Source organism: Ambystoma mexicanum, chromosome 3q, assembly GCF_040938575.1.
Source record: "Ambystoma mexicanum isolate Mex_15411 chromosome 3q, UKY_AmexF1_1, whole genome shotgun sequence".
Lineage (NCBI taxonomy): Eukaryota > Metazoa > Chordata > Amphibia > Caudata > Ambystomatidae > Ambystoma > Ambystoma mexicanum.
In genome coordinates this window covers 1,036,520,544-1,036,548,317 of record NC_090926.1, presented here as the reverse complement: position 1 = coordinate 1,036,548,317, position 27,774 = coordinate 1,036,520,544, and the positions used below count along the sequence as shown (strand labels likewise).

At 46.1% G+C, this 27,774-nt stretch overlaps 1 protein-coding gene across 1 annotated transcript in view; it reads left to right on the top strand.

Moving 5' to 3' along the window:
- Positions 1-27,774, top strand: part of ENGASE (endo-beta-N-acetylglucosaminidase) — a 233,987-nt gene that overhangs the window by 123,473 nt on the left and 82,740 nt on the right. Inside the window, exons 7-10 of the mRNA XM_069655216.1 lie at positions 12,327-12,492; positions 15,838-15,941; positions 26,156-26,264; positions 26,503-26,702. Of these exons, the coding sequence (XP_069511317.1) occupies positions 12,327-12,492; positions 15,838-15,941; positions 26,156-26,264; positions 26,503-26,702 (579 nt within the window). The remainder of the gene's footprint in view (positions 1-12,326; positions 12,493-15,837; positions 15,942-26,155; positions 26,265-26,502; positions 26,703-27,774) is intronic.

The window sequence follows — 27,774 nt, the reverse complement described above, 5'->3', positions numbered from 1 at the left end:
AAGAAAAGAGCAGGCCAGTAGGGATGGGACTCAGGAGGTAACCCTCCTGCATCAAATACTGGCCCAGTACTCCAGGACCAATCAGGAGGCACAGAGAAAGAATGAGGCTCTCTGCCAGCACAATGATAGGCTCCAGCAACAGGTAGCCATGCAGGAGAGACTGATAGTCTAGTAAGGCCTTAACTGAGGAACTGAAAGCGCAGGCTCTTGCATTGCAACAGGGAGCAGGGGCTGATAGAGATGAGGTTCGCTGGGAAAGGGAAACGCCTGAGCATAACCTCAGGAGCCCTAGTACCAGAGGCCTTCATCTCTCCCAGTCCCTGGACTCTGCCACCCCCATGTCCCCTGGAGCGCATGAGCACAGAGCCATAGGGATGGCAGATTACTATCCAGCCAAAAGGATGGGGCTCATAGGCCAGTACCACCCAGGAATGGATGGGCGGGCATCCGGGTATGGGCACCTAAGTACAGTGCAATTTAGTGGGGAACCCCAGGAGAGTAGGCCCACTAAGGGCATCCTGAAAACCTCTGCCCAGTTAGGTCATTGGGGAGGGTACCTATTAAATCCTGGTAGCAAGGAGGGATCTGAAGACTCCTCTGAGCGTCACAGGACACAGGAGACCAGGTCCCCAAATTCTGCCAGCTATTCCCAGGCTCGCAGAATCCGGGAAAACCTGGAAGATCAGACGGGCACCTCTGGGAGCAGTGCTTCTGAATCAGAGGATGAATGGACCAGGGTTACCCGAACCAAAAAGGCCAATAAGGTGAAAAGGGCCTTGCTTAAGGACCCCTTAAAACAGATTAAGGCAATCAGGAGTGTGATCACGCCTTATCATAAGAACGCCAAGTATTCTGTTTGGGAACACTTGGAGCTCTATGAGCAAATGATGGAGACTTTCCATTTGAAGGACAGCAGTAGCTGCATCCAGTACGTCAAATGGACATTCTCCCTTGAATACTCCAGTTTCTTTGCGGGGCTGGAGGACCAAAACCATTCAAGATACACATATAGGGCGAACATCTTGAAACATTTTTCTGTACATAGAAATCCCCAAGAGGCTCGCAAGGCAGCCTACAATTTGCAATGTGGGGAGGATCAGGCCCCACAAGAATTTGTGCAAGAATTGAAGCGTGCCTTTGCGATGACCACCAGAAGGGTGCGCACGGACAGCAGAGAATTCATCAACACATTTTTCCATGCTCTTTCCAAGTACATAATGACCCAGCTCGTGAAAGATTTTCACGAGAAAAGATCTTTAAACTGGGTCATTGAGCAAGCCACCCGGATCTATGAGGTGCAGAAGCCCATAGAAAATAAAAGTAATGCGCATAAAAAACCCAAAACCAACAGCATCCCTGCTGCTGCCAAGGTGGCGGAGGTAAAGGTTGCCCCGTTTTAGATTTGGAGATGGGGGGGGGGGGCCTAAAAACCTGCCTGCGCCAAATAATTCACAGCCCAGAAGGCCCTCGAGCCAGTCACAGACAGGGAGTCAAGGAGGTAGTCCCACAAATGGGGTCCCTCGCTCCCCTGATTATGTAAGTCCCCGCTACAAGGGAAACCGACCCATCCTGGGTTATGTGTGGACTCCTCCAGCCCAAGGGGGGGGATCCAGTCAAGCACCTAACCCAGAGAACTTCCTTCCAAACTTCCCACAGGAGGGCATAAATTCACCAAACCCTGTGCCGAACTTCTTCCCCAGGTATCCACAAGGATTCCAACCCCAAAACCATCCGTCCTTCTTTCCCCAATTCCCTGAGCCCAGACAACCTAATCCGGGAGAGGGGAGGCCAAGGGTGGAGGGGTACCCAAATCTTCCCAAACCGGGGTATTACCAGAGAAGGGATAGCTATCCTTCCGGGATCAGCCCAGGGGAGAAAACAGAACCCCGTATCAACCTGAGCGGGTTTCCCAACTTGAGCGCCAGGTCCAAAATATGGCGCGGGATCTGGGTCACATACTGAGGGCTCAACAGAACCCTCAGATGAGCATGCCACTGCAGAATGCCCCAAACTCTGGATCTGGTGCTCCAGAACAATGACGGGGGCAGCACCCCGATAACCCACCGGTTCCCAGGGAGGAGGCACAAGGGGAAGAGGGGTGTAAAGCCTTGGAGGAAGCTTCCTTCCCAACTTGTAAACAACCCCTGGAAAACCAGGAACTGGAAACAAAATCTCCTGCCCCTGAAAGCCTGCCTCCCAAAGCGCAGAGGGGGGGTAGGAGAAACAAAGGACCCAAACAGAACCACTTTGTGGAGGAGGTACAGGTCTTCCAAATTGAGGGAGAGGGATCCTCGGAAGATCCTGGGAATAGGATCTTCTCCTTCAGAGATGGGGGAACTCCTCCCAAGGAAAAAATGGGTCCCAAGAGATTTCAATCCAGACTGGGTAGATGTGGGGATTGAGCTGTCGCCGCCCATCATTCTATCCCAGAACCAACAAAACCAAAAACCCCTGGTTCAAACCCATCCTGGTGACTGCCTCCCAAAAGGCAGGGGCGGCCCAGAACCGGAACCAGGGGAACCTAAAACCGAATCAACAGACTGGGTAGATGTGGGGATTGAGCTGTCGCCGCCCATCATTCTATCCCAGAACCAACAATACCAAAATCCCATGGGTCAAACCCATCCTGATGACTGCATCCAAAAAGGGGGGCGGCCCAGAACCCGAAACCATTTCCAGTTGCCAACTTTTTCTTTCAGATTCCCCAGGCTCTCCACAGAATTCTGCCCAAATCTCTTCGCTAGCAATGCCCAAAACCAGAAAATTAGCCCACCAGTTGTCCAAAAATGTGCATTATCTGTGCCCCCTTGAGGAGAAGGAGGGAAGATACTATGCCCCGGTACAAGTACAGGGGCAGGGTACATTGTGGCACTGGTGGACACTGGATCCCAAGCTACCCTTCTGTCCAAAAGGGCCTTTGATGAACTAAATGCAGGAAGGGGGAGAATTACCGTATTCCTCTCACCTCTCTTCCTGGACAACTGCAGAACTTTGACGGGAAGGAAATTCCTGTCGAGGGGACTGCAGATTTGGACATCAAAATTGGGCGACACAAGGTGAAACACCCGGTCATAGTAGTAACTCCAGAGGGCACCCCTTGTTTACTAGGGAATGACCTCCTGAGAAGGTTGTCACCCCTAATAAATTGTGTAAACAAGGTCCTCTGGACCCAGACTAGCCGACCAATAAAATTAAAACGGAGTGTCAACCATGTTAGTTTAAACGGCACCTGCCACATGGTTGAACAAAAATCTGACCAAGTAGAATTTCACTTCCAGAACAACCAAATTCCAGACATGACAGTAATAGCAGTAGGACAACAGACTGGTGATGGGGGGTCCTCTCTATTTCTGAAAATCAACCTTCCTTCTAGTTTAAGGTGGTATTCCACACTGGAAGGAAATACTCTGAAATTCTTTACCAATCCACAATCAGACACTCCCACTCCTATAGTCCAGAAAGATGTGAAATCAGCTCAGAGCCTGGCTGATATTCAGCAAATTGGAGAGCAGTTGTTCATCCCTGTTCAGTTAAATGATGGGAAGGACTCTGTTATCGCTCGAGTGTGTGTGAACAACGGTAAGAGCTTCATCAGCGAAGCCATGTTCCGCCAACTCCCAAAAGATCCAGCCATTCCCACATTCAAACTGATAGATAAATGGGAAATGGATCTGGAAACGCCCAATTCGAAACATCTCCTGCCAAGCAGGTGTATGATCAAAATTTCCATTGGCAACAAGAGCATAGTCCATAATTGTTGGGTCGTGCAAGACGTCACTGCCACCTTTTACTTAGGCAGTGACATTCTCAATCGCTTCGCCATTAGTTTGGATCTAATAAACTTCAAAGCTTGGTCCCGATTAGCGGATAATCCCATGCGTTTTCATGATCAAGAAAAAGCATTTAGGTCAGTTCAATTGCTACCTTATGCAGTTGAAATTCAGCTTAAAGAGGAAGTCACCATCCCAGAAAGGACCCGACAATTCTCCCTGGAAGTGAAAGTTAAAAGAGGACACAAATTGAAAAACCCTGATGCTTATATTCATCTAAATGCTTCCCTCCAACAGCAAGGGTTAGGGGTAAACCCAACACTATTAGTCAACATAGAACATGACACCATTCCAATAGAGGTGGGTAACAGCGACTTAAAAGAGTATTACTCTAGCCGCAGGCACCATTATTGGAATGGCGGTTGATGACCGACATTTCTCCATTGATTTAGGAAATGAACTGTTAGGACAAATCCCCAAGGACTGTTTTGACAGTGACAGTGAGGACAATACAACACCAGACAGGATTTTCACCCGGCATGGGGGGAACTTCCTAGTGTACACTTCTTGCCCTTATGGTAAGGAAGATGTGACTTGTGACTTCAGGAGGGATGAGGTGATTTTCCAGGTCCATGAGGGCTGCCTTTCCCACCTGAAGCCTCCTGTCCAAATCAGCACTCTGACCAGGGACTTCTCCACCCAGCTGGAGGAGGCCGCTGAGATAGCTAAACCAGAAGTCTTTCCAGGCTTCAGGCAGATGGTGGAAGAGAGAGTCAACCTAGCTGATGCCTGTGTGACTCTGGAACAGAAGCAAAAGTTGAAACAAGTTTTCTTGGATTTCCAAGATCTCTTTGCGGTAGACTCATATGACTGTGGTCGCACCGACATCCACACAACAATTCCCACGGACCCTGGCATGACTCCAGTGTTTGTGAAGCAATATCGTTTGCCTCTCGCATCCATGGAGTCCCTTACTGAAATAATTAAGAACCTTGAGTCCCGGGGAATAATCCGTCCAGTACACAGCACCTTCAATAATCCGGTGCTGGGAATATTGAAGCCAAACGGCCAGTGGAGACTCTGTGCCGACCTTAGGGAGCTCAACAAACGGGTCCATACTTCCCGATGGCCTCTGCCCTACATTGACCAAGGTCTGGCCCAGATCCAGGGGTCACAGGTATTCACTGCAATAGACCTGACCAATGGATACTGGACCGTGCCTGTCAGTAGGGAGGACCAATACAAACTGGCTTTTACCTTTCGGGGCCAGCAGTGCCCATGGACCTGGACTCCCTTCGGATACCTCAACATTTTCCTACATAAGGCCATGCCCGACCTGGGTGCGAGGGGTAACCTGGCTTATGTAGATGATGTCCTCATCAAAAGTTCATCTGTGGAGGAACACATAGCGGAGATCCGTTATGTTCTGGCGCAGTTGAGGGCCGCCGGAGCAAAACATTCCTTTCAGAAAGCACAGTGGTGTAGAACCCATGTTAATTTCTTTGGGCATGAGATTACTCCTCAGGGTCTCTGTCCCCAAGAAAAGAAAGTGGAAGCACTCCAGAAACTGAAGGATCCCACAACTCTGCGGGAACTAAGGAGCCTCCTTGGACTGACTAATTACAGCAGAAAGTTCATTGAGGGCTACGCAGAGATCACCAGACCCCTGATTCATCTCTTGAAGGGGGGGGTCGTCAAGTGGGAGTGGCGTCCAGAACAATCAGAGGCAGTACGACAACTCAAAAGAAGCCTCTCACAAGCGCCTTGCCTAGCTTACTCTGTCAGAAACAAGGAGTTCTTCCTGGAGACAGGGTTCTCTAATACGTGCTTGACGGCAGTATTATACCAAAAGCATGACAAGGTCAATAAAGTAATCTCCTATGCGAGCAAAACTTTATCCTCTGTGGAGGAATAATTCAATGATTCTGAAAAGGCACCCCTGGCAACGGTGTGGGCATTGAAGAATTACCGTCCGTTCATCCAGGGGGAACACATCATAGTGGAGACTCCACAGCAGCCTCTGCAATATCTCCAAAGTGACAGAATCCGGGCCGGAAATGTGAGTAATTCCTGAATTACTTCCTGGATTCTGTCAATGCAAGGCTTTCCTGTGGAGGTCAGATATGGCCAAAACAAGAAGAGTCCCCTCGTGCAAGGTCTGGCTGATTTGCATGATTGTGCCAGAGAAAACTGTCTCGAGGACGAAAGTCTAAAAATCAAGGACAACATGGAGGCATACCTTAAGTCCCCACACAAAGTCTTTGAAGAAGACAAGTGTGAGGGAATGCCCACTGTCTGTGGATGGATGCTCTTACCATGTTGACAACAACGGGGAAAAAGAACTCGTGGCCGGTGTAGGGAACGCATGGGTGAATGAGTCCCCAGAACCCTCCGCTGGATACAAAATTGGTCCCCGAAGTAGTCAGGTGGCAGAATTGATGGCTGTGCATCAAGCCATCCTCACTGCTGTCCAACATCAACTCCACAAACTGGTCATAATCACAGATTCGGATTATGTACGGAACGGGTTCGTGGAGCACCTGGTTAATTGGAAAAACAGAGGCATGTTATGTGCTAATAACAAACCCCTGAAACATGGGAAGTTAATCCAAAATATTGATCATCTAGTCACCTCGAAGGGGATGACCATCTACTGGAAAAAGATCAAGGGTCATTCCAAAGTAGAGGGACCAGACAAAACTGGAAATGACTTAGCTGATCAGCTGGCCAAAACCGGGGCCATCCAAGGGGATCTAATAGAAATAGAGTCCCTGTTGGGGAAATCCAGGTCACTGCTATCACTAGGTCCCAGACAAATGCTCACAATGATCTTTCAACTGCACAATGGAGTAAGGAGACCCCTGATGCTGATTTGATTACAGCTCAGAAGGGGGACCCAATAATTGGTAAGTTTTACCAACACATTGAGGACCCTGAGACTTTTCCCCTGACGGATACCGATTACATTGGGAAAGAGGACCCAAGAGTGTTGATGAAATGTCCAAAAAGGTTCTGAATCCAAGACGGTTTGTTGGTAAGGAAATCCCAAGCTGGCCATGATCAGTGGGTGGTCCCTACCTCATTCCGAAGCCTGATGTTAAATCACGCCCATGATGCGGCCACCGCCGGTCATAGGGGGTTTCACACAACACTGGAAATCTTGAGAGGTTGCATACTGGCCACACATGGGGCAGGACCTCAACCAATACTTGAAGGGGTGTCTGGTGTGTGTGCACAATTTCAGCCATCATCCCTCACACACCGAGCGCCTCTCCAAAAGAGGGGGATGACACTGCCATGGTCAGATTTGCAAATCGACTTCGTAGGCCCTGTAATTCGCTCGTCTAGAGGAAACAAGTACATTTTGACCGTGGCTACCAGTCATTTGGTCAACCAAATGGTCGAAATCCAAATGGTCGAATGATTTATTTATTTTTTTTTACTTTTTTTTTTTTTAGGTTTTTTTTTTTTAGGGGGGGGTTCCCCCCAAACCTCCCTTTTTATATATTAATTTAATTTTTTTTAAACAAAATATATAAATAATAATAATAAAAAAATTCAACCATTTTTTTTTTCGACCATTTGGTTTCGACCAAATGGTCATTCAATCTTTTTTTTTCAACCAAATGAGCGGACACCGTTGACCGTCACATGCTTGTTTACCAAGTGGGTGAAATGTCTCCCGGCCCCAAACTGCAAGGCAGAAACAGCAGCTGCCCTGATGATTAACCACATCTTTTCCCGTTTTGGTCTACCTCAAAGGATTGAGTCAGACAGAGGTGGCCATTTCACCAGCAAGGTAATGACAAAGATGTGGGAGATACTGGGGGTTAAAAGGAAGCTACACATTGCTTACAGGCCAGCTTCTTCTGGAGCAGTAGAGCGATACAACCGAACCGTTGTGAGCATCTTAAAAAAGTTTGTGGCAGATTCTGGGCCAAGTTGGGATATCCGATTACCTCTGATCCGATCCTAACGGCCATCAGATCTACCACTTCATCTGCAACTAAAATGTCACCATTTGAGTTGATGACCGGACGCAAGATGGTGCTTCCCCAGCATTTGCTCTACAGGACCCAAGAACAGACACTGATAAATGCCTCCACAACTCATGAATATGTGGAGAATTTAAGGAAACACCTTCAGCATGCTTTTGCCTATGCTCAGCGGAATCTAGAAAGATCAGCTGATAGCATGAAAACCCACTACGACCTGAAGACCACCAGGAAGGAAAATACTGTGGGGGACCGGGTCTATCTGTACAATTTCCAAAGGAACCAGGCCAAACGGCGAAAATGTTTGCCTACATGGAAGGGACCGTTTGAACTTATAGACAAAATCTCCCCTGTAGCCTATAAGATCCACATCCCCAAAGGTAGTCTGGCGGAAGGGGAAGACAAGTGGGTACATATAAATCAGCTAGAGTGTTGCCAACCCAGGCACACACTGCAGCAACTGGAGGAGTCCTCTGCAATACCAGAGGGGACCGCTCCAGATTAATTCAGTTCCCATCCTAAAATATCCCACATATAGTCTCTAAAATATTATGATTGGAAAAAAAATGTTTGATGTTATATCTTGTTTTAAAATAAGCCTGAAAAATGTATCCTGATTTATAAAATGTATGTGTTTGCCACACCATTAATAGTGGTGGAAAAAGGTCTAGGAATGTGTATTGCCGCTTTGCTTTGTCGTCCTAGGAGAAAGAAAACCCGGACACTGACCACGGAAGGCGACCTGGGGACCGGGAGCGAAGATCCGAGGGGACTGGGGTACCACCCAATCCTCCCATCAGGACCAGCAAGGAGAACTGATTGATCGACTGGAGGGAGGAAAAGATGCTGAACTGTGCCATCTACGGAATTGGAAGAAGATGAGGCGAACATCCCAGATCTTGCGAGTTCCATCAGTGAAAGATCAGAATGTCCATCGCAAGAGGGAGGAGCTTGTGGGATGTTTTTACCCATGAATCCAAGCCCTACCATAAAACTGTGCATCACTGGCATTGAAAACATCATGATGGCCAAAACTCCCCAGAGAGTGCACAGGGAAAACATGAAGAATAGGCTGCCACCCATTTTTGCCTATGTTGTGAGCACAGGAGGGCACTGCCTAAAACCACCATTGGGCTACACACACAGTAGCCTGAAACCATTGGGAATGGCAATGCTGATTGCCAAAAGCAACCCAGAACTGTGGGGAATTCATTTTCTTAATGTCACAAATGGATGCAATACTGGTGCTCGCCACTATCAGAAAGCCAGCGTTTTAAAACCACCAGACTTTTGTGTAAAACTGAACAAATGAACCCAAACCAGGCTAAGGAAATACTTGCGAAGAGGTGGATACAATGTAAAACTATATTCTGAAATGACTTGAAGGAAGTAATTATTTAATGTATATATAAAAAATAGCTGGGGATGTCAGCAGCTTAAGTGAATTTGGGTTTAAAGCCACTAAAATCGAAATGTTTAGAATAAATGAGTGACCTACTTTTGAGTGTAACATAGGTTGCAACTGTTAAATGTCATAGTTTTGAACTTAGAATCAGCATTCTAGCTGCATGTGCAAAAATAGTCAGTTTGATTTGAATGTAGAAAACTGGGAACTAAAGTGACATTTAGCTGAATTCTGCCTGACAACTACCTCCGACAGGAGTTGTACTGGCTCAACAACTCTTCCCAGGCCTGGCTGCATCCTGCTGCCCCCACCAAAAGGAGGTGACACCTCTCTGATTGAATTAGGGGAGTGGTACCTGCAGACTGCAGGAAGTTGAACAAAGCCCTGTCCTGGACTCAGGCAAATGTTATATTGGGAGGGTCGTAAAATGGCTTCCTCTTGGGAGAAACTGGGAGGGGCAGTGCCTGTGAGAGCCAGCTGACCTTGGGGGAAGTGGATAAACCAGAAATTAGACCATGTGCTTTGGAAAACCACACCCCTTTGGGGCCAGAGCATGATTTTAAAAAGATGGATAATTCACAATGCGGACTTGTCAAAATTATATAAATAACATCATCATTTTTGTGATTTTTCTGTGCACATTTTAAGAGGTGTTAGGTCCCTGTGGGATGTTCTTGGGGATAGTAGCGGAAAAAAAGGTTGTTACTCCAAATGTATGCATGTTAAAAATCTGACACTTTATCATCTGAAACCCATATCCCTGGTGCACATGTGTGTAAAATCTGGAAAGGTTTAGAGGTCGTTATCTGGATGAAAAGGGGAGAATTCTGTCATAAGTGGACACAACATCGTACAAAGACAGGGATCGGATGGTTTGGTGCTACAGAAAATGTTAACTGGACCTATCGTATTAGACCAAGGGAGGTTCCTCTGACCATAAAACCTACAGCATCACTCTGACACTCCATTTCTTTCCCCCAATCAAGGGAAGAGAGGAAAGCTTGGCCAATGATAAGTGAGAGGGTCAGGTTTAGCTAGGCCCAGGCAAACACCCATTTTCAAAACACATAAAAGGAACATTGAAACCCAGGTAGAGACATTCACTTTCCACTTTCTTGCGGGACGCTTTGCCGGGAGACTTCAGACTTCACATCCAGAGATTCAGACTTCAAATCCAATCTCCAGGGACCAGAAATTAACTCCAGAATTTTTAGCAGAGAGGCCTGAATCCACAAGCTGAATCCTCTTCAGCAGGCCTCAAAACCAACCAAACTATTCAACAGCCGGGCGAACTGTTTGAATTCTTTGCCAAGAACTTTTGCAAGAACCTGTAGCAGTATCCAGAAAGCAGTGCTGTATCCGGAACCAGAGACCAGATCGCTGTGAAGAACTGCTAGCAGAAGTCCAGCCAATCCTGACCCGATCGGTGACGAAGCCGCATTCCTGTCTAAATTATAGTGTGAGTACCCAGTCAGGACGGTGCCAAAACCAATCGCTTAGTTTAAAATAATCTAATCCAAACTATTTTAACCTAATTATAACTGCCTCCTAGAATCGTGTCATTCTGTCATCTTTAAAACTCAAAACTGTCATCTGTCATTCTAAGCTTTAAAATTTGAAATCCGAAAAACTACCTTTACTAAATAGGCCGTATCTACGGAACCATTTGGGCTAGGAGCGAGTGTCATCTTAAAGCTAAGATTCTAAGCTTTCCAACGAGCCTAGAACTGACTTCCTACTCCTTATAGTGCCTCCGTAATTGCGCTTGACGCACACGACTTAATTTGCCACGATTTGACATTTTGCTTAATTTCAGCCACGTGTAAAAATATTTGTCCTTGCTTTCCTTGCTGAAATTCGTGTGCAACCTGACAATCATTCATAGAGCATTGCTAAAGTGATCCTGAATTCATTTAAGTATCTCTCGCTCACCCTGAACCTCCTATAGGGAATTAAAAGCATTTTTCGCATATTTGTCACTTCTTTGCAAACCACATCAAAGTATATTGCCTGTGTTTAAGACTCCTTCCTGTTTTCCTCTAAGCTTGCTAGGGGGGAACTGAATTATATTTGATTGCATTCCTGAGAACTGTGTGCTTTCCTCCCATCTCTTTACCTCGCATAGAGGGGGGTGAATTGTCAAAGAAAAGTGATTACATTGTCTTTTGTTGAAGTCATATCACGTTATTTTCTATACTGCATTTTCATTCAACATTGCCTTGTCCTTAAAGCCATAAAAGCATTCTCAGCTACTTTATCCTCTCTATATCACTTCTAAGCCATCAAAAAGAGTGTACCACTGTAACATTATCCATTGTTGATTACTGCTCATATTCACAAGTGTGCTATCAATTATCAATGTATTTATAAAAGTGTGATATATAGATATATTGTTTAATTTTCAAATAAACCTTTTAAATTTGCAAAACAAACCTACTTCTTGGCTCAGCGGGGTCGGGGGGATTCTGAGAGAGGGGTGTTATATAAGGGTAGTCATCCAGAGTAAATGAACTGGACATAAAAATATATCAATAAGGGTTTCCCTCAGCATCCCAGACTAGGCATTAATTTAGCTGTAGTGTTGAATTGAATCCGCTTACAGGACGGAGGTGGGAGGGAAGAAACGATCAGTCCAGGGGTATGTGAGGGAGAGGGGAAGGGACATTTAGGCGGGGCGCCTTTTTTGATCAAACATTTTATTGTCTTTTAAAAACATGAATGATAGAAACTATACATACAACATAATAAAACAAATAATAAATAAACATCGAATCATTGTTTCAACAGCACGTGTCTACGTCCTCCATCTTTAGTCTGTGTATGTGCTTGGTGCAGAGTAGCGTTCCAAATTTGATTCAGTTTGCATCCTCCCATCTCTGCAAAATCTTTGTCGCCTTTCCAGGGCAACCTCTGGCGGTGTATTGCACCGCTCCATCAACATGCAGATATTTACGTCTGTCACCCATTGTGAGTAGAGGGGGTTGTATTGGAGCCTCAGTTTTGCTATATTGCATTTTATTAGTCCCGTGGTTGTAGAAAGGAAGAGCTTTTCGAAGCGGGTGGAGAGAGTAGATCAGGGGTTAAAAGGAACAGATAGAGGGGACAGTCTGTCTCATACGTGACTAATGAACTGTCTTCTCTATTTACCCCCTACAGCATCTTCTTCCAGTCATGCGATGGCATCTTCACCAACTACAACTGGAAGGAGGAGAACCTGGAGTACATGCTATCTGAAGCTGGGGACCGCCTGGCCGATGTGTATGTTGGGGTTGATGTCTTCGCCCGCGGTGAAGTCGTTGGAGGTCGCTACGAAACCAATAAGGTACCTAGGAGGGAGATACTCCCTATGTGGAGAAACCCCCCCACCTCCCAACTGAAGTCTTTTTTTCCTGCAATAATTCACAGCGTTGGCAACACACATGAAGCACTATCAGACATTATCTCTAACCCCTTGCATTTGATCATCTTGCACTACATCTTCGGCATCTCATGAGACCCTGTCGCACTGTACAGGTGACCTCAAACATGAGGTCCTATCCCATTAGACCTTTGATCCCAAACAGGATGTTTTATCAAATTGGATCTTTGATCCCAAGCATGAGTACCTATCGCATTAGACACCTGACCGCAAACATTAGGCAGGTGGATATCATGCTTTCATCAGGGTTTATACACTAATATCGAGATTTAAATATACATCTTTTGCACTATGGTGTACCAAAGAGCTTAATGCCCCAAACAGAAGCACAGGCGGAAAACCCACGGCCCTTAGATATTACTTAAACAACTCCTTTAAAAATAACAGCAGATAGATTTGTACCTACAGTTCATCTCCTAAGCAACCAACAGGAGCCACGCTTTGTCAGCTGTGCACCTTTGTCTAAAACCCACCCCGACTCAACATTCAACAGATTGTTGCCAAATTATCCTTTATTTCCTTATTAAAACTCGCAAGGTGAGGGCTAGAAAAATGTAGATCCAACTCTGCCATACCCTGTGCCAACCCGTTTAAAGTTCATGCTGGACATTTACTGATCAACATTTTACTCCTTGAAGGCCATGTCATCATTCCTTCCGCCTTCAAGGTTTTCGCCCACAACCCTTACACCTGTGCTCCACTTTACTAATGTTACGTTTATGAAATGTGCCTTCCCCCTCTTCCTCAAAACTGCCAGACCCCGAACCTGCAAAAAAAACAAAGGACAAACGTATCCATTCAAAAAGAACCATTCACTAACCAATCTCGTATCTTCCATAATTATCTAAAATAATTGACATGAGGTGATCCAAGCGCAGCATCATCTCTTCCCACAATCTCCTTCAATGTCACCAGTGGGGTCTAACAAATGTTTCCGGTACCAACACAGCTATGACCCACGGGGTTGACGCACTGTTTTCTCGTGATGTGTGATTAAGACAAGCACTGAGCACCCATGGGTTACATATTGAACACAGGGTCTAAATTAACACAAAGGAAGGGACCTTCCATCTGCATGTCCCGCTAATCCTTCTGGATGATTTCAGATGGTGGGACACACTGTAATTTTGCGTCAGCTCTATCCTCCATGATTTTTAACCTGTCCATGGAGCCCCTGTGAACAACTAGTATGAGTCTAAAACATCAGTATACCTATGTATGCCAGTGCAAATCATTTAGACCTCAGAGTATCCTCAGCCCATTGATCGGATCTCTCCAAGACTGAAATCTCTGCACTGGCTCCCAGTGGCTGCGAGGATTAAAGTGCTATATAAATTCCAATAAATACAAATAAATACAAATTAAGTTCAACACCCTCTGCATCATCCACAAGGCCTTCTGGGGCCTGGGACCTCAATACCTTCAACTCTCTCTTCCTAAATATCTTCCTTCTCGATCTCTTCGCTCATCTGCCTCCAACTCCCTCAGGGTCAATCGCTTCTCCAAGCAACAAGTTGGTGGGAGATCTCTTTCCTCGGCTGGGCCTCCCTCTGGAATAGCCTCCCTGCCTACCTTAAACTGGAGGAGAACCATCTCCGGTTCCGGAAGCTCCTCAAAACCTTTCTCTTTGCTTCTGCTTTTTCTCCTCCCCTCCTCTGCTGACCTCCTAGTTGTAACTGTAACTGCACCTGCACTGGCTACCTGGACACCCTCTGATCTCGGGACCAGGTCCTCCCCCGCCAGCGTTTCACACCTGCACTGCCCATCTGGCAATCCCCGCACTTGGGGACTGTCTCTGTATCCCTGCTGTCCCCCTCCCAGCCCTTGACACCTGATGTCTGCACTTATCCATGCACTTGCCACATGCTGGCTGCTACTTACTTATTGTTAAAATGTTTGCCGTGTACTGCACTGGCCCTGCCCCTTCCCATGTACTTGCGCGATCTGAATGACACCTGGCCTAGTAGGGTCGTTCTGTCCTCCCTTTTTTACCCTCCCTTGCCTCGTTGCGCTTGGAACACTTGTGTATAGGCGCGTTATAAATGCCATATCATCATGTATCATATCAGTTGCCAACACGCACTACCCTCCGAGAGGGCCTTGTCACCACCACACACTGCATGGAATTTGTGCTCCTAACCAATGAGAAATATAGGTCATCATCTAGGCCAAGGTAAATGGCACGAGTCTTGAAGGCAGGGATCTATGTAGAAGCACAAGGACTTGCATTGGGTTGAGATTAAGCCGCCTGGATACATATTACCGAAAAAACGCATGGACTGGGGTGAACTAGCTCAGCTAATCAGCATTGTTCCTCCAGACAACCTTCTTGGTCCTTGAAACTTCACACATTATGATGGCAACACCCTCTTTGTAGGGCTGCCTGACTTGAACTCTCTCTGAAATCGGTCCTCCCTGCATCCCCGCGCCACTTCAAGTGATGCATAAATGTGACCACATTACCATTGTCTGATCACCCTCTACTGGGAACGTCTTGCTGTCCCAATCCTCAGCACTTCATGCACTTGTTTTAAGATACCAACCTACCTCTCAAACATACTCGCCATCTATAGGGGCTCTTGCATCACATGTGACCTGGACCCCATGAGACTCGAAATTGCACACTGCAAGAAAGGAAGAACCTTCAAGCAGGCTTTCCCCAAAAATGCCTGAGACTATGGAACCCTTAATACATCACCATTCGTCTCCCCCCTCTTTGCCCTGTTCACCAAGAAAACACTTTACACCCTCCCCACCCACAATACATGGAGATACGCCAGGCACGGACCTTCGGTCAACTGACCTATATTCCCTTCCATTGCAACTATGACCTCTGCTCTTTCTTATCCGTCTTCCTTCCGATACTCTATGAACTGTGGCCATGCTCTGTGCATGCAACTCTGTTGTATTCCGTTTAACAAATAAAATAAATAATTGAAAGCCTCTGGTTGTGGCATCAGCCCATAGATAAAGAGAAATGCTGTATTGGTTCATGAGGATCAACTGAGAGCATCATATTTAATGCATGAATTCACGTGTAAAATTCACACTTTTGTATGCATTACGAGTTGGAAACTTCTTGGTCAGCACTGACGCCTGATGTTGGAGAAAGCCTACTTGAGGGTTCCCGTCCTTTGCAGAATGGCATTTATAGTGTAATCTATTTTCTTTGGATCGCCTACAGCCCTCACCCCAACTGACCATATCCTCATTCTTGTACATTGACCTCTACTACTTTTATCTCCGTAGGCCCTACAGCTGATCCGGAAGTATGGAATGTCGGCTGCCATATTCGCTCCCGGCTGGGTGTACGAGTGCCTGGGGAAGGAGAACTTCCTGGAGAATGAGAACAAGTGAGCACTGGTGCCAAGACAGGGTGTGGATTGGGGATGAGCGGGCCGTAAGTGAGTCTGCTACTGAGATGGGGTGAGAAGGCAAGGGGATTCAACAGAGCAAGCTAGAGTGAGCGAGCCAAAGGGAACTGACGCCATGGAGAGCAGGCTGAAGTGAGCCAGGACAAGTGAGCCGAGGTGAGCAAGGCTATCAGAGCGAGCAAGTGTAGGAAAGTGGTCCAGACAGAGTTAGCTGAAGAGAACAGGTCATTATCTGTCCTATCTGTCCACCTGTCTATAATAGTAATTTATGTAAATATGTCCTACATAAGGCGCTATATGAAAAACGTATTATTATCTATCTATCGATGATTTGTAGAGCGTGGCTTCCACCAGTGGCGTCATGGCACGGGACGATGCAGATAGATAGGCTGAGTTTACTTGAATAGGTACGTTTTCAAACAGTTCTTGAATACATTAAAATCCTGAATACAACAAAGAAACATAGGCAGAAAATTCCAAAGCCTAGGGCTGGCTATTGAAAAAGCCCATTCACCACAGCGTTCTCGCTGGTAATGGGGAACCACCAGAAGTACAGAATCGGCGGAGTGAAGTCGTCTTCCTGGACAGTATCGCGTGACTTTACTGCATTGATTGAAAGCCTTTCCTATATAAAGCACAGTGGATAATACATTAAGACTTAAAATGTATCCGAGCAGGCACAGGAAGCCAATGCAGATAACGCAGAGCTGAATAAACCGGGTGGCCATGAGGAATACCCTTTGCTAAACAAACTGCTGCATTTTGCAACACCTGCAAACTATGTAACAGATGGGCAGACTGAGAAAGGAATACAGCGTTGCAGTAGTCGAGACTGCCATTCCAAATGGCTGCAATAATCGGAGCATGAAAGCACACAGGAATGGAGGGTAGCAATTTTCTCAGCTGTTTAAATTTGAGGAAGTCCGACCTGCAAATAGAGCTAACCTGGTCTTCAAGAGAGAAGATGAGAGTTTAACACATACTTTTTTGCCAGAGTATGTAAAAGGCCTACTGTTGACGGCCAACAATCGGCGGAGGTCCACACGGCAGAAGAATATATAGGGTGAACTATCAATACCTCCTGTTTTTTCACAGTTCAACTTTAGCCAGTTAGTGCCCATCTAATCACTGACCACCACAAGGCAAGATCTGGGACATTCAGCTGTATGTACCTTTGTGCTCCAGGTCGAATCGAACCAAAAGTTACATATCATCTGCATATCGTCCGCATAAGCAAAGGGGAAAGTGCTGATGCCGCAAGTAACACCCAATGGAAATTACCTGAAAGAAGAAAGATAAACTGATTGCAGACGGAAAGACAGGCTTGGAACCATTCTTAAGCTGAGCCCATGACACCGACATCACACCGCCTAGTCAGAAGGATCCCATGATCTATAATATCAAAGGTGGCCAACTGGTGTAACAAAGAAGACCTGCTATGCAGCCTTAATGCCTTATTAAAGTCAAATCATCTAGAACGGAAACCAAATCTGATTCAATAACAATAAGGGGACGAAAGCCAAGTTGAAAAGAGTCCACGATGTGTTGATCTACTAGAAAGGATCTGCGCTAGGGAGTGACTACAGCCTCCATCACTTTAATAAAAAAGGGGAGTTGAGGGATAGGCTGGACGTTTGAAAAAACAGATGCGTCCAACGAGGGTTTTTTCAACGGGGGTTGGCATGAATTTGGCCGAAAGCCAGAGACAAATGTGTAGCTTCTGTTAGAATTTCATCAATGTTCCTAGCCATTGATTTTAAAATAACGTAAAGGGATATCGAAATGCAAAGCAGATTTTATACACATTACAATGGCAACTATCTCTGAGCAGTTTGCGAGCTAAAAAGATGTAAGAGCTGGCAAATCAGATTTACTATTGGAGGGCAAGTCGAAGGGCGGAAAATTACAAGTAACACAAGCTAGGCTTCTAATTATGATTCTGATGGCCTCAATTTTGTTTTATAAATAAGGAAGACCGGTTGTCACAAACTCTGTGATCCAGGTACTGCAGACACTACTCTCGGAGTGGATACCGCCTTCAGTTTGAAATAGTTGTTTAGGAATATTTTCAGCAAATTGCATAGCAGCGGAATAGTAAGAATGCTTGCAGCCTTTAAGGCCTTGATATAACGCAAGTTGTTTTTAAAACGGGCCTTTCCATAGGGTTTCATAATAGACCTGCCATTTACAATTGGCCTTACGAACTGTTAAACGAATGGGGCGTTGCTCGGATGTGAACCAGGGAGCTGAAGGGCGAGTACGTTTTTTCACCCATTTCAAAGGTGCCAGAGGCTCAGTGGCTGCGGAACAGGCTGTGATAAGCCAAGTAATTGGCATGGGTGAAGTCAATGGACCATCTGCAGAAGAACGGTAGTTCGAAGAAATTTAGTTAGCTGGTATGGCAGGCTCAACCAGCCTCCAATTTCTTTGAAGAAATGTAGGACAACTATGGCGAGCTGGTGGAAATGGAAGCATAAGCTCGAAGGGGATTAAGTAGTGGTCAGACCAGTTCAACACTTGGCCAGGCAACGGTCAAAATTAAATAGTGTGCCCTTTAACCATGGGCAAGTCCAGTAAACAATGACATACTGACAGACTTTCCATACAGTATACAAATGAAGTAACTATAGAGTTCTTGGCAGAATCTGCCCACAGATTAAGATCTCCAAGAACACAAAGGCTATAATAAGTTCAGACTAATTCAGACTTGGTGGAGATAAAAGCTTTTCCAAACGCCTATATGCTAAATGGACGATAAACGATAAAGAAGGGGAGTCCAAAAGATGAGTGATCAAAAGTCTTCCCATCATAGATTCCACCTTTGCGTCGCGCACGCAGGGCAAAAGCAGGAACTACAAAGGTGATTGGCCTCCCGATCAACATGGAAGACGTGACGCCCACCAGATCTCGGTTGTGGTTTTGGATGAAAGAGAACCTCTGAAATGTATGGGTCGCTTGCGATTTAACAGACAGGCATATAGTGTTGATAAGAGAAGTTATTTTAGGAGGGTCATTTTCTGCAGCCCAGCCAGGGGTGGGGGAATGGTGTTCCAGGGGGCCTGGTCACGCAAGGTCTAATGCAAGTATTCCACAGGAACTATAGGAGGGCGACCAGAGCTCACTTTGCGCAGACGGGCTTAACACTGTGGAGAGCAAGGAAATACTCTCTGCTCTTTGGTATGGTCTCAGTGGGTGTCAGATAGTAAAAATAGATCGAGGACGCTCCACGGTGCGAGACGCTGGTCGTCCCTCCAAGACCAGGCAAGCTTGGTACTGTAAACAACAGCTACAAGGACACGAAAAACCAGATCAAATTCAGTAAGAGCGGAAGTAAAAAAAGAAAAATTACCAAACAATTAATCAAAAAGTGTACAAAATGTGAAAGTAGGTGCCCAGTGAGCCACCAGTGCTAACTGAGACCAGTAGGCAGATAAAAGGGAATCAAACGTCAAATGAAGGTAAAGATTAAAAACCCACACAACGTGAGTTCGCCTTAGCAAGGAATCAGCCGATATATTAGAGAAGGCCAAATAGAGCAACCTCAGGAAAGTGGGTAAAGCAAGTGAATGGCAGCGGGTGGGCATTGAAGTGGGTGGAAAGCAATAACAATCTAAAACCATTGAGAGCAAGCATGGTTGTTTCAACTAAAGAGAAAGGGTCAGTCGGGAAGAGTGAGTAAAGTGGGTCAAAACCATAGCTCCGAATAGAGTGGGGGTTGGGCAAGCAAGCTGTAGAGAGTGGGTCAGAAGAGAAAGCTGAATTGAATGAGTAAAGGGGACCTGATTTAAGGCTACATGCCGTAGTCTAGAATTCTGAAGCCATCTCACTGTTAGAGTGAGCAAATCTGTCTGTCAGTCTGAAACTACTCATAGCTTAAGTTCTGCCCTTGTTTTGTAGGCTAGTTCATCTCTTGGAGTGCCAAGTGCTGGCCTCCATGTTTGCTGTAGCAAAGCCTTGTAGCCGCTGCTTAGCTCTTGAGATTGAAGCCGAGCAACCTGACAATTAAAACGTGTGACAAGAGCATGACTACCCCGTCAAAAAGGTGAATTTGACATGTGTATAAATCATCCTGGGTGTAGCAACTTCTGATTTAATTATAGAGATAATGGCTGCAAACTAGTATTAACATTATGCTCCTGTTTACATATAAAACAAGGCTTTCTTCTGAATGGGCCGAGCTTGAGCCCACGCCCTAGTTAATATGTATTGGTAATATCATTGAAGGCAATTATTTCGCATGGGCCAATAAATCTCGATAAGAGGTGGACACAGAGGCGTATGCAGATTTAGGCATGAAAGGTCTCCAATCCCAATAAAACCAGGGATTTTAGGAAACAAGGCCTCCGTTGATTCCCGGATAATTCACCTGATGATCAAGGAAGCAATGATGACATGTGTCAGACTCCGCCTCTTGTCATTACACTGCAGGAACATAGTGGTACCCCTTCTGGTAGTGTAACCTTTTCCCAATCCGAGATAACCCTCTTGGCAAAAGAATGCCCGTAGGCCCTTCAAACATCCTCTGCTTGTGGAGAAGGAACAAGAACACGGCCTTGCCCGGGATGCATGTTTGGTCATGGACACTGTTGATTTATTTATTTATTTAGTATTTATATTGCGCCGGTAGCTCGCAAGCCTCGGGGCGCAGATACAAGGACACAGTGGACAGACAGACAGCGGCTAGAGCTGAGGACGGGACGACCATGTAAGTTTACTCTGAACTAGGCATTGACGAAGGTATTTTATTTGAAAATGTGGGTTTTCACCTGTTTGCAGAAGCAGATGTAGTTAGTTTCCAATCTTATGTGGTCTGGAAGGTTGTTCCAGAGAGAGGCTGCGATAGTCGGGAAGGATCTGCCTAGGCCGCTTTTGATTTTTTATGGTGCCACTGTGATTTTACCAAGGTTGGATGATCTAAGTGTTCTACTAGGAACATATGGATTAATCCTGGTTTTAAGGTAAGCAGGGGCTTTACCGTGGATACATCTGTGCACGATGGTTAGGGTCTTAAAATGTACCCTGTCCTTGATCTTCAGCCAGTGAAGCTCCCTTCTGTAATTGCTGATGTGCTCTGATCTGGTCTTGAGCTTAACAATTCTAACCGCATTGTTTTGGACAACTTGGTAAGCTTGTAGACACTGCTTGGAGGTACCCAGGACTAGAGCGCTGCCTTAGTCAAGGCGTGACATAATAGTCGCTCTTGCTATGGTTGCACAGTTTTCCTCTGATATGAAGGGTCTGATGGCTTTTATTAGTCTAAGATGGTATGCACAGTTTTTTTTTTAATATATTGCACTTGGGCATCTGCCCCAAGAGATGCTTCCAGCATCATCCCGAGGCGTTTAACCTTACTGAGAACCCGCTCCTCAACTACTTACCTGTGCCGTCCTTGCAGACCACCTCAGGACAGTCTGCGTTGGAGGGAGCAATCCAGCAATAAATATCGCTTCATCCACTGAGCACCTTGAGACCTTGCCTTGCCTGCCTGCTTTCCTGTGCCTTGAAAGCTTAGATGCTCTTTATGGTGCCATTTATGGTGGACTTGCTGATGCCACTCCCCTAATGTGTTCTCTAGTGGTCTGGCTCCAGTATCACCCCCCACTCCCTGAAGAAACTTTGAAAAAGAACCATCAATATGAGGGCATCCATCGTTACTTGCTAACTGCAAGCCCTGGGCGCATGTTTGCCCACCAGATTGTCATCATCCTTGCCACCCCGCAAGTCCCCTGCTGAATAAGGTGTTCATTGTAGTCTGCAACCACAGTGCCACCCAAGAATTAAAGAGGCATGTGGTACTGTACTTTAAACATAACCGGTCGCCATCATCCCCATCTATTGGACCCCCAGTAGCCATGTACCCCATAGGGGTATCAACATTCCCAATTATTTGACTTATTTTAAAGTGTACTGTTTGGCCACCCTTATGTGCGTTTCTCAGTGTGAGGGTAACTTCCAAGATCACCTTAACAGCAAGGTGCTCCCATTTGCCTATACTTGTGGGTTTGCATCTCCCGCTACACCACCTCTGTGTTCTGCCCTGTGATTTTGTTAGAATCGCTACTGCTGCTGAGAGCCAGACTATCCAAATCCTCTCTGAACCCAGCTTTGTCTACTATCCGGTGCCGCCGTTAACCATTATTCTCTGAAATCCCTTGTGATTACCTCATTTTAGTGACCGCAGAATGTCTTCGGAAATTAGCTTGACTGTTTCTGTGTCTGAATTATGCATGGATTCAGTAATTGTCTGTGGTTTACTTGCATGCATGATGCTTTGAGCATGCACACCTCAGATGTGCAGTGCTTGGCTCCAGTATAGTAGCTCTCTGTGTGCCATTGATTCCGGCCTGATCTGGCTCAGCATGACCGTGCACCATCCACAAATCTCTTCTGATTCCAGGTCCCATGGAATCGGCGTGCATTTTACTTCACATCTGCATTGATGGCCAGTTCTGTGAAGCCAAGAACACACAAGAGTAGAAGACATTTCCAGGCAAAGCAATGTCATCCAGAGATGTCCTGTGTTGCACCGTCTGGGCTCAGGATCTACATGTCTGCAGTGACTTGACCTAAAAAAATATTTTTCTGCTGCTGTCTCACGCTATAGCCAATAATACTACCAAATGCAAAATTGGTTCGCTGTATGCCTTCGTCCTGGTATCAATGATATTGTCCAATGAATGCAAGGTGGTCTCCCATGTTCTCATTTTATATAATGATGGTATTTCGTAAACAATAAATGAACATCATTATGGGTTTCGTTTGCTGATTGATAATCATTTGGAATCACTGGCGTGAAGTTAACCCGTCCACCTGTTCTTCGGCTTTCAATAATGGGACCTGTATGAGGACAATCTCACCCAAAGCATGTGAAGACTGACCAATCCCCCACTACTGGATGTTTAATTCTCTTAGAACATTGGGTCAGTGGATTAAGGAAACCGCCCTTAAGCACTGTGCTCATAGAAGGTTCTCTGGTACTTGTTCCATGAAATAGGTTCATATTTTTGGTAAATGAGAATGGCTCTTCCGAGCAGCGTGTGCCATTTCTGACTGGTTCTGCATCCGCTGCTGCAGCAGCCATTGCCTTCATTTTTTGGTTAGAGCACACTGATTCCAGCAGCAGGCCTTTGCAGGGGTCCTGTCTATCCTTGAAGCCTTGACAGCTGTTGCGTTGCCTCCCTGCTGCTCTTGAGAGAATCATGTGGCCTCTAGAGGGGCCCCTCTTCCACACAGGAGGATCTGAACCTTGTGCCTGCCTTGAGCAGATGCAGATTCTTGTTAGACTAGAAGGTGAGCCCTTGGATCTACCACCCTGTTGTGTGGGAAATTCAGATATACTCGGAAGGCTGCTCCTCACAAGCTCTGGCCTGCTCTTTTGAGCCTCACCTTTCCAAATTCCATTGCCCGCCTTTAGCCATGAAGCCTTTGTGCCTGGACTGGTGTTCTTCTGAACATCCTGTTTCAATGCTTTGTGACTTGCCCTTAGATTTTGTCTACATCCTTGGCACGCTAACACCCTTAACTGGAGTGGGAACTGCAAGTGCAGCAAAAATGGCATTAATTCAGTTTCTGCCCAAAACGTTGCAGTAATTCTGCTAATGCCACCTTTTTTACTCCATCACTGAACTCTTAATGAGGCCCATTGTATTTTATACATTCACCTGTGACAGTCTTTTAGCATTGGCTTTGTGAAGTACCGTTCAGGCTGAGGGTGAAACGGATGTCAGGAGCTGCTTTGTTTTGCTCTATTCCAGGTGTGGTTTGGCCCTACAATTATCTAATCTTTTCTAATCCACGCAATTGAACAATGTGCGAAGAATGGTGCTGATCATTATCATGCTTGCTTTAGGAATGATTTCTCTTTTTGCAACTTTCCCTGAAGATCCAAAGAAGACTCCTGAAGTGGCCTGGAATCCCTTCCTGTGTCCGGGCAGGTGAATCCCTGTTTGACTACCTGATCCCCAAAGACCCTGAGTGGTGTTCAGCCCATGGATTAGTGGGACCAACTATTTTCGACACCTTCTCCAGGATTCTACCCTTCAGACACTTAGGCAGTGTCCCTGGTTGCCCGTTCGACTGACCAGCTCTCTCGTGGGCTACCTTGCCTTAAGCGTGGCCGTTTCGGGTAAAGCCTGTGCCACAAGCCACCTTCTCCCCAAATTTCAGCATCGCAGCATCAAGGGATCCTGTCCGGGAGCAGCTTCTGTGACAGCGAGTGGAAGGACTGTCGCTACCTGGATACGGGGAATGTTGCTAGAACTTGCTTTTCTCCAACCTATGAAGTGTCCTGAAGAGGTCTTCATCAGTGTTTCTTGCATTTCTTCATCGACCGAGATTGCATCTTGCAACGCTTTCAGAAATAATAATCCAACCCGCAACTCCTGGGCACCACTCGCCAGAACCAAATGAGGAAGCTTGAACCCCTAGAAGAGCCACAGTAATGTGGGAAAATCAGAGTATGGGGGGCTAAGTAAATGCAGTGCATCTTTCCCCCTGTGTCCTCCATAGGATAACATTGGTAATAAATCGCTTTGTCTACGGCATTCCATTCGACTCATCTTTTGGTCGTCGAATCTGGATGTAGAGTAACCCGGAATATAAGTACCCATTTACTTAGCTTTAGTAAAATTGTTGAAAATCTTCTTTGAACTACCACCAACACAAGTACATCACAACTTGCCTACCGAGACTCCCTTCAGGATAGAAACACTGTGGCTCCTGTGACCTTAAAGGCCCCATTCTTCTTAGGGTTTGGACTGCTTAAGTTGGGTTATTAACTTGTGACATGGTTCTATCATTTATCACATCTGTTTACTTGCCTCTATTGCTGAATACATTATTAGATGTGTTTATGGACCTATGGTGAATGTATATATTTGTATCATAGCGTATTGTGTGAACTACCTTTTGGATTCTGTTTTCAGTGTGTCCAGAAGACCTAGAATATATAACTGTTTTATACTGTGTGGACTCATTGAGGGCCGCTGACCCCACTCTATTGAGAATAAGCCTCAACTGCTCTCCATTGTAACCTTGATTGGGTTTTGGCTAACCTTTGAGTCCCTCTTCACTAAAACTATGATGGCCTCCTAAAATCTGTCCACCAGGCCAGATTCTAGAAATCCATCTGCACACTTTCTATGGACATCATTTCACTAATCCATTGTTAAGACCATGCCAGAATGCAGACATGTGAGCAGGCAAAATCCGTTTTCGCTGCTGTGATGGATATGTTTTTAATCGGAATCCTCTCAATCTAAAATTGGAACGTAGCTCGAATTTCTTTCCTTGTTAAGAACTATGTCAAACATATTGGCTGCCCTTGTGAGATTCTAAAACTAAGGCCCTGATTCATGGAATTATTTGCGGGTAAACCGGGGATTTGCATGCCATTCTGCCCGCAAAACCTTGTTTGACGAATGGGGATGTGCGGGCAGAATGGCATGCAAATCCCCGGTTTACCCGCAAATAATTCCATGAAACGGGGCCTATGAGTCTAAATGGGTGGTCTAGTTTCCTGAGAACACAGCTGCAGTATTTCAGAGCAGAATGGAGAGGCTGCTTGAAGTTATGGGACTTCAGTCCTTACTAGATGGCTCGAGATTTATCATTTTGCTTTATGTATTACTTTTGTGGGTGTTTATGAAGTAATTAGTAATCTAATCTTTTTAAGTAAAAACATCTGGCTGGGCAGTATTAATTTTCCATTGTTTATTTTATACCGAAGTAGGTCTTACTGTTCAGCCACAGTTACCAATGGAGAACCAGGAAGCTAGGTGTCCAGTTTACTACTGCAGTAATGATAGCTGGAGCCTGTGGTATAGTTTCCAGTCTGACTATCTACCTCTCCTCAGCTCTACAGATTAGGGAGGGCCTGTCAAACGTGAGCTGAATGTGAGCATGTCAGGGAGACAGCTGGCAATCCACCATGCGTACCAAGGGTAAGGCAATGAGCTAAAAGTGCGGCAGAGAGTGTGCTGAAAATTCCTGGTCAAGGAAAGACAGCCCAAGTCATCAGGCTATAGAAAGCGAGCTGAAGAGAAGCTACAGGAAGCCTGATGGAGTGGATGGGCAGGGGTGGAGGGAGCTGAATAGAGTTGTCTGAGAGAATGAAGTGAACTGGTAGTGGAAGGGATTCTTTGACCTGCATTCACCTTATGCTAATAAATGGCATCTCATTGGTTTCTCTTCAGATTTTGGTCCCTGCTGGAGGAGCACCTCCCTACCCACAGCTTCTGTTCTCTGCCCATCACCACCTCATTCTGCCTGGGCTTTGGGCAGAGAAGATTTTCCTACGGGAAGGTAGGTTGCCTTTGCGCCTGTGCCCTTGAGGATTGAACACCCCCTGTGCTGCTACTGAATACTCTGTTTTATTGCCCGCCTCTGATCCTCTACTGCACCCCCATAAGTGTCCCCTGGGTCCCTCTGCCAGCCTCCCTTATCTAAATGCCTGTCCTCTATAACTGCAGCCTGTGCCCAGGCAGCTATACCCCTTTGCACTGCTCTTGGGGTGCCCTAACAGTCTTCTTTGTCCCGTCAGGAGGTAGACGTGGGAGCCTGGTGTAACCTGAGCGTACAGGAGATGCAGCCATTGTTTGTACACCCCAAGCTGGAGGCAGGAGAGGTTCTGCCACCAGGGTGGGTTAAGACCCTGAGCTGCCATCAGGACGCTTGGCATGGTGGATGCTCTCTGCTCCTGGAAGGCAGCATGCCCCCGGGGGTTCCAGGAGTCTCGGTCAGGTTAGTACTGCTTTCCCTTTATCGAATCTAGGTCTGGAGCGAGTCCTGAGGGCATGCCTTGAGGGCATAATGGTCATGGGATGAGTGTGCAGATGTCATTGCTAAGACCTTGAATAAGAGGGAGGGGCCCAGTGTTAAGCTCACAAGGTGAGCGAGGCAGCAGGGGGGAGAGGAGAAAAGGAAAGTAGTTGTCACAAGGAACTCATGAGGCAGTGGGAGGTAGGATAGTGGGTAATACTGAGACCATAGTACGAAAGGTCAGGATAGGAACAAGGGCATGCATTTATGGAGCAGATATCGTTTATAGGTTATGTTGACGGTAGTGTAAGCAGACCCTTGGGTGACCTGACAGGGTACACTTGTATGATCTTTGATTGAGAGAGCAGTAGGCAATGCTCAGGTCATGGATTAGAGTGCTGGGAGAGTACTAAGGCCATGATGTTGGGAGGAAGGTGGCATTTGTGAAGTCCAGGCACAAGGCATAAATGCAGTACTGATGTAATAAATATGTGGGGAGGAGGCAGTAATGAGGCCATGGGGAGAGATGCTAGATGCAGTAGCAGAGCAATTGGCTTTGAAGGCATGCAGGGGCAGTACTGAGACCATAGTTTGAGAAGCGTGAAGATCCACAAGGGGGATTAGGAACAACAAGACTGTGTTTTGAGAGTGGAGAGAACATGCAGGGGAATAGAAGCAGACCAACAATGAGAGCTAGGATGTAACTAGGCCATAAGACACTTAAAAACAATCGACCGGAAATGGAAAGGAAACCCTGTTTCAAATGGTAACAGATGGGAGCGTTGTGGGGTTGGATGTACAGGGCGGGGATAGAAAAAAGAAGACTAAGAGAGGAATTGTAAATGGAACGAAGGGGAGGAAGGGCTAAGCAGTAATCAAGTCTAGAGAAAATTAGCGCAGTGATGAGAAGTTTAGAGCCATGGAATGACAGAAAAGGTTGGGCCGAACAAGGTTAAAGAGGAGAAAGCGACAGTTACGAGCTATAGAAGAAATGTGAGAAGAAAAAAGGAGAAAAGAGTCAAATAGAACACAGGTTATGGGCTGTGGAAGAGAA